The sequence below is a fragment of the Hyperolius riggenbachi genome, chromosome 12 (assembly GCF_040937935.1).
Source record: "Hyperolius riggenbachi isolate aHypRig1 chromosome 12, aHypRig1.pri, whole genome shotgun sequence".
Classification (NCBI taxonomy): Eukaryota; Metazoa; Chordata; class Amphibia; order Anura; family Hyperoliidae; genus Hyperolius; species Hyperolius riggenbachi.
The window spans coordinates 83,225,659-83,238,022 of NC_090657.1; the positions used below are offsets into that span (position 1 = coordinate 83,225,659).

General features: G+C 44.5%; 1 protein-coding gene across 1 annotated transcript in view; it reads left to right on the top strand.

Moving 5' to 3' along the window:
* The first annotated feature begins 424 nt into the window (after positions 1–424).
* Positions 425–12,364, top strand: part of LOC137541756 (G protein-activated inward rectifier potassium channel 1-like) — a 43,574-nt gene continuing 31,634 nt past the window's right edge. The window contains exon 1 of the mRNA XM_068263241.1: positions 425–1,336. Within this exon, the coding sequence (XP_068119342.1) occupies positions 671–1,336 (666 nt within the window). The 5' untranslated portion in view covers positions 425–670. The remainder of the gene's footprint in view (positions 1,337–12,364) is intronic.

Genomic DNA, 12,364 nt, shown 5'->3' on the forward strand with positions numbered 1-12,364 from the left:
CCTTCACCTGGGCTGCACATCACTCATCCGTTCAGTTATAACTGACAGCAACTGATTCAGTATCAACCAGCCCTAGCTGCGTATAGGAATGTGTTTGTTCTTTAGCTCCTATTTGTTCCAGAAATTCAATTTTACATGTAGACCTTGCACAGAGGCTACACATAAAATGAATTTCTGTACACCAGAAAAAGCTATCAGCATTTGGTGTGGGGGGCGGAGGGAAGGGGTGGGGGGGGGGGGAGAGGGGGGTACACAGGCGAAGCTGTATGCTGACACAATTGTAATGTGTTTTAGGTATTTGCAATCTATTTCTTTACAGAAAGCAATTCCTTGCAGATATCTCTAGCGCCACCTACTGGCTGCTCAGTGGCATATAGGATGATTTGGTTCATACTAGAATTGCTAGGGATTGGCTTGAGGCACAGGCAGGCACACAGAGCACGTCCACATTGCGCTCTCTTGAGCAGTAGCTTTCTATTCAGTGCACACAATCAGAACATCCAGCTAAAGGGCTACAGCATCCACCATCCATCCTATCAGTCATTGGAACACACTTTGTTCCTCCTCTAAAAAGTCAATGTCCTGAAGCTTAACTGAAGGTGCAGATGCAGCAGCAATACTTGCAGGGATGACCAACTTTTTTTTAGCGTCTAGAACCTGAACAGAGAAGATGTCAGCTCTGAGAAGGAAATTTGGAGAAGAATATCATGTTGTCACCACGACGGTGGGAGGTGGGTTCTTTCCCTCTGTTAAAAGAAAGCGGCAGAGGTTTGTAGACAAGAATGGTCGGTGCAATGTTCAGCATGGGAATCTAGGAGGAGAGACCAGCAGGTACCTGTCGGACCTCTTCACCACCTTGGTGGACCTGAAATGGAGATGGAACCTCCTCATTTTTATTCTAACCTACACAGTTGCTTGGCTGGTCATGGCTTCCATGTGGTGGATGATTGCTTACATCCGAGGAGACATTAACAGGAACCACGACGATAATTACACCCCTTGTGTGGCCAATGTCTACAACTTCCCCTCTGCCTTTCTGTTCTTTATAGAGACAGAAGCGACCATTGGGTATGGCTTCAGGTACATCACGGAGAAATGCCCAGAGGGGATCATACTCTTTCTTTTCCAGTCTTTGCTGGGATCTATTGTGGACGCTTTCCTGATAGGCTGCATGTTCATAAAGATGTCACAACCGAAAAAGAGAGCAGAGACTCTGATGTTTAGCCAAAACGCTGTCATCTCCCAACGAGATGGGAAATTGTGTTTGATGTTCAGAGTAGGCAACTTGAGGAATAGTCATATGGTTTCTGCACAAATACGATGCAAGCTCATCAAGGTAAGAAACAATGGTTGCAATAAAATAGTATTAGTTCAGATGTCTACAGAACACTAGTATATTTGGTTAGTATTCTTTATTGCATCATGTAATCAATATAATCCCTTCCATATTATAAAGTCCCTCATAGCCTCAGCTTACAGTCAAGCTGACAGATCTTAACCCTCAATTTGGGCTTATTGGTAGTAAGCTATTGTTTGTTTCTATGAGGTACAATTATGATGTACTAAATTTTAAATCAAATTAGAATCATTATATTTCATTACAGGAATAGTGGATATGCGCAACAAACCTCCAGACAGGCTTGGAAGTGGAATTTAATTGGATCTACCGGATAATTAAAATTATAGCAATGCAGGCGTATAAGTATGCTTTAAACATAAAACAGCTAAATAGTGGAATTTTGCCACGCTTGCAGTCACATAAATGCTGCAGCTGTTTCCCTCCTGTTCTCACCCATCAAGGTGGAAGAAGTGTTTTGCCCTTGCCTCTTACAAGACTGAATGGAAAGGAGCATGTCCTGGACTGCCAAATGGACCAGTCCTCTGGACAACTACCCAGGGCCTCAGGCTTTTTAGGGGTCCCCAGTTCAGGGCTGCAGAGGTAACAACATGAAAATGTAGTTTTACCTAAAACCAAGCCGATTGCTGGAGTGGTACAGCGTGTACGATGGTCCAAAACAGAAGGTGACGTGCTACAGTGGTCATGTGACTGCAAGAAGAATAAGCATCATTATGGGATTTTTGTGTACCTGTAGGGAAAAAAGTGTCCCTTTTCCACTACACTGTCCCTGCGCTGAGATCCCCAAAAATCCGCTTGTCGACAGCTTGCACATGCGCAGTATCATGGACCAACTCAGCTTTTTTCAGTAAAAGCCGAAACCAATTGGGTCCATGTTACTGCACATGCCCAAGCTGCCTGGGCAGCAGCACAGACCAAATCAGCCTTGGCTTTTTCTGTTGGAGCCCAAGTGGGTCTGTGCTACTAAGTAAGCGGAATGCGGCCGCACTTCGGGGATCTCATTGCTGGATCCGCCTGGATGAGGAAGACAGGGGAAGCCTCTGGAGGATCCAGATGCTTCCCCCTCCCGAGGTAAGTATTCCAATTTGGCTGTGGCAAACCTTCCAGGCTTCCTTTAAAGCAGAAAGAGATTCAGAGATGAAAACATAAGAAGAATCCATACTTACCGGGGCGTCCTCCTGCCCCATAAACACGTGTGAGTTCCTCGCCATCCTCCCACGGTCTTCCGTTCAGCCGCGATCAGCCTCGGTAACTGGCTCAGTCGGGATCAGCCTGGGTCTTCTGCGCATGCGCGGACCTACTGCGCATGCCCAGTAGACCCGGACTGACACGACTGAGCCTGTTACCGGGGCTGATTGCGGCTGAACGGAAGACCGTGGGAGAACAACAAAGGACTCACACGTGTTTATGGGGTTGGAGAAAGCCCCGGGTAAGTATGGATTCTTCTTAGTTTTTTCATCTCTGATTCTCTTTAAATCCAGCGTTTTTTAATTGACACTCTGTCTTTAAAGCACAAGAGAGGCAATGAAATAAATCTATCTTTACTTACCTGGGGCTTCTTCCTGCCTTTAGAAGTCATGTGTACCTCACCGAAGCTTTGGTTTTCCCCGGATCCCGCTGGCTACCTCTACAGTATCCCCGATCCCCAATGGTCCATGGCGCGTGTGAATTCGACCATGCCACTGGGAGCGTACTGCTCCCCATGACGTGGGCACTTTCACGTGTGACGTGGATGCATGCCCAGAAGATGATAACCCCTCAGGGGTTGGCGATATGTCAGAGGCTGCCAGTGGGACCCAGGGAAGACCGGAGCTGTAGCAAGGTACACACGTGACTTCTAGGGGCTGGAAGAAGCCCCAGGTAAACAAAGATAGATTTATTTTGTCACGTTGCTTGTCCTTTACGTGTTTGTATAATTTTTTCCGTGGCTGAAATTGTATTCCTGTGATCACTGGTTCAGAGATAATTTCATGATTACTCAATTTTAAAGGGCACCTGAACAAGAGCTGAGAATCTAATATAAAGAGTGTCCTCCATTGTTTGCATTTACAAAATTTCAAAGCAGTTTCATGGCTCCGGGTTAGCCTGTTGCCCCACTTCCCCAACCTCTAATCTTCAGACTGATAACCAGTCAAACAGAAGTGCCCACTACCATTAAAACAATCATTCTATGTGGGAATGCAAAGTCCCGAATTGCATATGCCAGTACTTGTGAACAAGCACATTTCAACTGGGCATGTGCCAGGTTGGGGAAATGAGGCTGAACTTGATGGACGGATGTCTTTTTTCAACCAAACTAACTATGCTGCTATGAGGCTATGGGTACCCTGGGGACCAAAGCTGTGCAGTGAGTAGGAGCAATTTTTCAGTACCTGGAGTCAGTGGTTGCATAAACTGAGAAGTCAGAGTAGAATGATTTTTGTACCAACTCCATGGCCCTGGTAAGTATACTAAAGAGCCGAGGAGTCAGAGTCGGAGTAATTTTGGGTACATGGAGTTGGCACCGGAGACGGCGGTTTCATATACTGAGGAGTTGGAGTTTAATGATTTTTGTACTGACTCCACAGCCCTGCTGGGGCCACAAGGCTGCTTTGAAATTTTTAAAACAAATTTGGGAAAGGTAAAAAAATGGGACACTCTTTATACTGGATTCTGCTTCTCTTTAAAGCGGACCCAAACCAAACATTTTTTTAATTCAAAATATTTAGTTGCACCACTCTGACACATACAAATATAAATAAACACTCCTTCAAGCCTATGAGCATTTCAGTGCATGCTTTTCACCCTCCTCTTTGCATAACTAGGGTTATACAGGTGGCAGCCATTAGCAATTCCTCCTTTGCTGGACACCATCTACTCCACCAGTTTGCCAGATTATTTGCCGGCAATGTGAAAGGAAAGGGAGGGGTTTCTCCAATAAATGTAAAATATTTTATGTTTGTCATCGAGCAGCTGAAAAAAGGCTGCTATTTATTATTATAATTTAGAAAATAGATTTTATTTCTAAAATCTTGTATTTTTAGTTTTGGTCCACTTTAAAGCTCACTCTCTGTGATGCATCCCTAACCTATGCACAGCATCCACGTAACTGCTGCAGAGGCAGGAGGGGACCATGCCTTTCCCATTGAAGTAACACTGAAGTAAAGTGTCACAGATTATTATTATTATTTAGTCTTTGTATAGCGCCGACATCTTCCACAGTACTTTACAGAGTATATTGTCTTGTCACTTACTGTCCCTCAGAGAGGCTCACAATCTAATGAGGAAAACGCTTGAACAATAATGAGGCAGTAGCAACACTCCAGTTATAAAAGTCCTACTTCCAGCTCTGAAGGAAGTACAGAAGGGTCTCAGGTATTAAAGTAAACTGGAAGTTTGATAAAGGCTGACATGTAATAGGTGCAAAAAGCATTTGCTCATCAAGTTCAAGCAGTTTGGGGAAAAAAACTATCATCAGGAACCCCAGTATTCAGAGAAAGGTGAAAACTGTGTAAAACTTAGACCACATCGTAGTAAATGAAAAACCCTCACCTGAGTCCATACAGTAATTAGACGACATCCCTCAATGAATGTATTTGGAAATGGTGGTTGTCCTCTATATTCTTAAAATTGTTCTCCTCGCATCCACCTGCTAAGCAATAATAAAGTAGTATCCACACATAGATTGGTGCCTCATGAGGGAGCTCCTCTTTCCTCTCCATCTACAAGAACCAAGTTGTTTGCAGAGTACCGAATACCCAAAGTAGTGGTGTTTCTAGAGTGCTAGCCATAAACACACAACAGGAATTTAACAACTTAATCCTGAAATAAAGACATAGCTGCTCCCATCTTTCTTACATGGAAGAACAAACCCACAGAGAGATTCACCAGGGGCATTAGTGTACCTGTAGGAAAAAAAAGTGCCCTTGGGGGGTTACTTACCGTGGAAGGGGAAGACTCTGTATCCTAGAGAGACCTCCCCCTTCTCCCATTTAGCGCAGCCCCCCCCCCCCCCCCCCCCCGCAAATTTGCCGACATGGCAGTACCAGCATCCCCACGGGTTCTGGGAGAAATAGCTGAGCCTGATCGGGTCCACTCTACTGCGCAGATGTAAATGTTGTTGCCATGTGCTGTTTGGGAGCAGCCAGCGCTGGAACGAGAAGGCACAGGAGGATGTAGGAAGCCTTATTAGGATCCAGAGGTTCCCCCCTTCTGAGGTAAGTATCTGAATTTTTTTAAATTTTAAAGGCCATAGTGTACTTTAAAACATAATTTTGCCTTCTAAAAGTGGAAGGTATATGCGATTATTCAGGTTGGAGTGAGCATATGGGGTAGAGTTCTGGTTCACCATGAGCTTGCAGGACAATCTGGAACTCTGGGTGTTTCAAGTCCTACAATTTTTTCTTACAAATGCTATGAATAAAAGGAATATCTGATGGGGTAAAATGGTTGTGACCCTTCCTCAAAACTCTAAACATAAAACATTATACACAGTTAGTGCTACACAGTGTGTCTTTTTCCATAGAGTCTACAGTGTATAAGTGCACTGCTAACTCCTCCACTAATGCAGTGCTCCATGTACCTATATCAGTTTCTTATTCAAAACACTACAATCCAGCAATGGATCACCAGTGAGTGCCTCCACCACTGGTGATCACTGGGCAACTCACCGTTAGATGTTGAGAAGTTAGGTTATAGGGGTCTTCAGCGCTTTTACGGGTGATCAATAGGCCCCCCCCTCTGCCTGTAAGAGTTTTCCTGGATACCTCTTCACTCTCCCTCTGGCTTTACACGGACCAATCACCTCAAAGTATAAACCATACACTCACCTTAGTGAAACTCACATTTAAAAGGAAGTAAAATCAGCATGAGTTTTATCGGGCTCTCAACCGCTTTTGGGCCCTTCTATGCTGAACTAAGTGGAGACAGCATGGAGTAGTGAGACTTAGGTGTCCCAGCATTGCACGGGCCCAAAAACGGGGGAGAGCCCAGTTTATGCTGGTTTAGTGATGTAAATTGTGATGCCCTAACTGCAGACCTTATGGACATTTCAGTGGCATGTAGTCGAACTTTAAATAGCAATGGTTCAAACACTGAACCATCTGGTACTCCACTTAAAATGATGGATAAAATAGTTAAAGGATACCTGAGATGAATGGAAAGAAGAAATTCATACATACATAGAGCTTCCTACAGCCCCCTCCAGGCTGATCAGTCCCTCGCCACCTTCCTCTGCCGTCTGAATCCTCTGCTATGGGTTCTGGAAATTCAGCCAGTTGGGGCATAGTGCACATATACAGACAGGTGCAGAAAGCTCCTGGCGACGGGAATGCGATTGGGCATGCGGCTGGCCCACGCATGCGCACTACTGCCCAACCGGAATTACCGGGACCCATAGCAGAGAATCCAGGCAGCAGAGTAGGATGGTGAGGGACCGATCAGCCTGTATGTACCGACACCCCGTTATGTAAGAATGTCTTCTTTCCATTCACCTCAGGTTCACTTTAATAAATCCTTAGTTCCACAGCGTACAAATTATAGATCACCAATTGGATGTACCAATGGTAGATCACCATATAAAATAAATGGCATACAGCTGGGAAAAGCAGACCTGGAGAAGGACTTAGGAATACTGGTTGATAACAAGTTAGGTAATCATATACCATGCCAAGCAGTAGTAGCTAAAGCAAATAAAATTTGGGATGTATAAAACGGGAAATAATATCTCAAAATTAGTAGTATACTAATACTACTCCCTCTGTATAAATCGCTTGTGAGGCCACATCTAGAGTATGGGATACAGTTTTGGGTACCACTGGAACATCTTACCTCAGGAAGTGGTGATGGCAAACTGTATGGGCTTAACTAAGATAAATAGCACGCCTTATCAAAGTTAGCATGCCTTATCAAAGTTAACACGCCTTATCAGAGTAGCATAGCGAACTTATACCTGTTAATTGGCAGTGATGAGAGCTCTACTCGTCCTGCCCTGAGCTCCTGCGGGTTGTTAGCTCTCGCTATGCTACTCTGATCAGGGGCTTGATTCACAAAGCGGTGCTAACTGTTAGCACGCCTGTAAAAAGCCCCTTAGCATGCCTAAAAGACGTATCGCATCGCGCGCAAAGTTATACGCGCAAAACTTTACGCGCGCAAAATTTTACGCGTGTAAACCTTTATGCGCACAGTAAACCTTTATGCGCGCATAAAGGTTTACGCGCGTAAAGTTTTGCTCGTATAACTTTGCGTGCGATTTCTTAAAGCTTTGTGCGTGCTAACTACTTAGCACCCTAATTAGCACGCCCAAAGCCTTTAGGCGTGCTAACTAGGTTAGCACCGCTTTGTGAATCGAGCCCAAGGTGTGCTAACTTTGATAAGGTGTGCTAACTTTGATAAGGCGTGCTATTTGTCTTAGTGAATCAAGCCCCATAACTGCATTTAAAGAGGGCTTGGATGCTTTTCTTGCATTGAAGGGCTTCTTCCACCGCTATAATTGCAAGGCAATTCCCAGGAGAGTTGATCCAGGGATTTCACAGACTGCCATCTGGATGTGGGAAGGATATTTTCCCTTTCAAGGCAAATTGGCCCAGGCCTTGTAAGGTTTTTCGCCTTCCCCTGGATCAACTGGAATATGTGCAGCTTTAGGATGGTGTTTTTTTTTTTTTTTCCCTGGATGAACTTGATGGTAGTGCAATATACACTCTCCCAGAACTGAGCGGGAAATCGAGTGGAAAAATGAATCGAAACACAATCGAACGGCAAATCGACTGCAAAAATGCATTGTGTATTCCCAGCATTAAGTGAAAATAAACGTATGATATAATGATTTGTATGTGTAGTATATCTAAGAAATAAAACATTAGCAGCAGAGATATGAGTCTAATACTGTTTACAGCACAGGAAGAGTTAAGAAACTCCAGTTATTATCTATGCGAAAAAGCTTTACTGAACTCTCCGACTTTCAAAGTTTCAGAGAGCTCTGTCTTCTGAAGCTTATTATCTCAACTGTCTGTCACTATATTTTGCCTTTTCTGCAGAGGAAAGTTCAAAAGGCCACTAGCCTGCTCTGTAAAATCATTTAGAATGCTGAGTAATGTGTAAACTGCAAATATGAGACAATGATGCTATGTTATAAAAAACAACAACAACTATATAACTGAAAATAAAAATGTACAATCCCATTCATTATAACGAATAGGATTGCGGGCTGAAGCTCCTCGAAATTTTGGCAACCATGCCAGACGATTCAGCGGTAAATCGCCGCGCATGATTAGAAACAGCAAACAGCCGTCCCTGTGATTGCGTTTCCATAAGCGCGCATGAAAGCGCGCTATATGGAAACAAGCCCTAACTTGTAAAAGTTTACAGATATTTTAAATTTTAAAGAGAATCTGTATTGAAAATTAAAGTATATAAATAAACATATCAGCCTATTTGGGGGACATCTCCTAGCCCCCTCTGTGACATTTTTGCCACTCTCCGCCGCAATATTGCCGATAAAATAACAGTTTTATACACTGTTTTGTAAACAGTAAAAATGGCCGCCGAAACAGGAAGTATACTGAAAAGAAACAGAATATATACTGCCTTATGTTTGCATGACAAGTTTTACCTTCTGCCTCTGTGGCTCTGTGCCACTGAAGCGTGACAAGAATCCTCAGACTCCTTTATAAACACAGCTGTTTCTTCTGAGCCAGGAGTTTGGGCTTTGCACTTGTGTCTGGGTAACAAATTGTCATCATGTGACAGGCAGCTCCCTCCTCCCACAGCCTCACAGACACAGCTGAGACTGAGAGCAGTGACCTGTCTGTGAGTGAGAAATAAACACACTGGAGTGAGTCTGGAGGGGGCGTGCATAATTTGTCCCTATCACAGCAGAGGCAGCTCCTTCCTCTCTGGGTCAACAAAGCTTGACAAAGAAAAGAAGATTAGATATATTACAGAGACAGTGCAACTAGAAAAGGCTGCAGTAATCCAGAGCACATTAGAACAGCTATAGGAACTTGCAGGATAGGAGAAATAAGGCTGAAAATGTTGTTACAGAGTCTCTTTAAGATTTTCACGACAGTGATCCTTTAATACTGCTTGTGACATCCCTTGCAGCTGACAGGCGCTCAGATGCAGTCCAGAGCACTCTAACATCTATGTGTAGGACGAAGCTGAGAGGACATTATTTGACTTTCTCAGGGCATATAAATAATTATTATCATTATTTATTTATAACATACAATCACGTTACACAGCACTGTACAATGTGTGAGCAAGCATTGCAGATTACACATGTCAGACAACAACCATAAACATCTATCCCTTTCAGCAGACGGTACTTCAGTGTCCAGAGCAGTGGGAAATCTAGATGCAGGGTTAAGCTCAGAGGACAACGACCAGATTTAGAATTGCATTTATTTTGTAGCCGGAATGATTTTTGGCACATACAGTGTCGGTGATGGTGCTGTAAATAAGCTCTCCACAGCTCTGCAGTGATTCAAACGCCCCACAAGAACGTCCTTAGAAAGAGTAGTGTAGAAAGAGAGATCCCGCAAGGAGGGAAGAGAGAGAGAAAGAGAGAGAGAGGAAAGAGAGAGAGGAGGAGATAGAGGGAGACAGAGAGTGCCCTAAGGTTTCGGCGGTGCCATTGCTGGCCTGGTTAACTGTCCCATTGCTGCGTTTAAAGGATACCAGAGCCCAAAAGAAGGTGAGAAACGGGGGGAGCAGGCATGTAGGGTCATCTGTCCTGATGTTCGCCGCTCCCCACCCCCGTTCTTCTTTCTGCCTCCTAGGGTACCTGTGATTGCCCTGTGGCTTCGTCTTCCGTTCGCCATGGTCGGATCCAGTGGCCTGCGCTGGCCGGGCTGCACGGGTACTACAGCAAGCAACCGGAGCCGAAAGCACTCGACACACGCGTGTGATGTCACAATGATGTCACATGCAAGCGCAGGCCACAGGGCAATTACAGGTCACACGCATCAGAGCCACAGGGCAATTACAGGCACCTGAGGGGGCAGAAAGGAGAACAGGGGGAGCGGTGAGCATCAGGACAGCTCACCATACATGCCTGCTCCCCCCGTTTCTCATTTTCTTTTGGGCTCTGGTATCCTTTAAAAAAGAAAATTTAGCTCCCAGCTGTGACCTAGTCTGGAGCGGTCTGTTGACTTGCGTAAAGTCCGATGGAATTCTAAGGCCATGTAAAACTGAATACTCACCTTGGAAGATGGATCCCGGTGATGCCCCTCGACAAATGAGCGATCTCCTATCCATCAACCTGCGGGCAGGTACGCGCAACAACACACGATGGGTGCAAACGGGTAGTTAGGCGAATGCGGTCCTTTGCGTGGAGTCCAATCCACAGTGAAGGTCTTTATCCCCGCGCGTCGCTGAATGTCATGTGCGTAATTGTGCACCTGCAGCCACATCATGAGATCGCAGAAACGGTCACTTAAAAAACTCTTTTATTTTCACTTGACTTTTAAAGGATACCCGAAGTGACATGTGACATGATGACATAGACATGTGTATGTACAGTGCCTAGCACAAAAATAACTATGCTGTGTTCCTTTTTTTCTTTCTCTGCCTGAAAGAGTTAAATATCAGGTATGTAAGTGGCTGACTCAGTCCTGACTCAGACAGGAAGTGACTACAGTGTGACCCTCACTGATAAGAAATTCCCTTTTTTTAACTCTTTCTTGCTCTAAGAAGCCATCTTCTGCTAGGAAAGTGTTTTATAGTTGGAATTTCTTATCAGTGAGGGTCACACTGTAGTCACTTCCTGTCTGAGTCAGGACTGAGTCAGCCACTTACTATTTAACTCTTTCAGACAGAGAAAGAAAAGAAGGAACACAGCATAGTTATTTGTGTGCTAGGCACTGTACATACACATGTCTATCTCATCATGTCATATGTCACTTCGGGTATCCTTTAATAACATTTCAGCCTTTCCCTGTTTTGACTGTGAATAATGGGTGCATTTTTCACAGAGTTCCCCAGGTGGCGCTAACAGCACCGTGTCAGTACGGATGAGCTGCCAGTTTCCCTGGATTTCCATTTTTCAAGTTCTCGATCGGAAATCGGCTTTCTGCAACAGAAATCGGAATTCAATTACCGAGACTCTAAAATGGTATGCCAATCACAAGACTCGGATGTATTAGGCCAATTAGCGAATAGTATTGTAGGGCGGAAATCGGAATGCCGCATTACTGAGACTCTGACATTTTTGACCAATCACCAGGGCTATGAAGTCGGAGTCGAGGAGTCAGAGAAATTTTGGGTACCTGGAGTCGGAGGTTTCATAAACTGAGGAGTCGAAGTTGGATGATTTTTGTACCGACTCCACAGCCCTGCCAATCACTAGACTAGGAAGTATTGGGCCAATCAGTGATTCAGCAATACAGCGTACTTCCGCTAAATATATTGAATGATGTATTAGATTATGCAAAATATAGCTGTTTCCCACGAAAAACAACTCCTTTGTTTATTTAAAGGAAACCTGAGATGGGTTTCCTTGCTGTATTTATACTTACCTGGGGCTTCCTCCAGCCCCATGAGGTGCGTGGGTGTCCTCTCCGGCCACTCCGTTCTCTTATAATCCCCCTCAGTAATGTGGCCAGCCACGCTCTTCTGCGCTGAACGCTACCTTGTACGGCCAGGGCGCATGCGCCACATTACCGGGGCGATTAGAAGATAGCAGAGCAAGCGGAGAGGATAGCAAGGAAGCCCACACACCTCATGCGGCTGGAGGAAGCCCCAGGTAAGTATAAAGGGTATAAGTATATACCCTTTATTCCCATATCAGGTACACTTTAAATTAACAAACTTTATTAACAAAAACAGACAAAAAATTATTATTCGGAAATTGGAAATTCAGGTAAACTTGGAAACCAGAAAATCCAATCTCCATGAAATTACGGAGAAATCAGAAAACACACTTCTACGAAAATCGCACTTCCACCCGTGCAAAATATCACAAACTGTTGCGATAAGACCTACCGAAGGTTAAATCCTGTGCTTCATGCATCCTCTACCCTGTCACTCTGC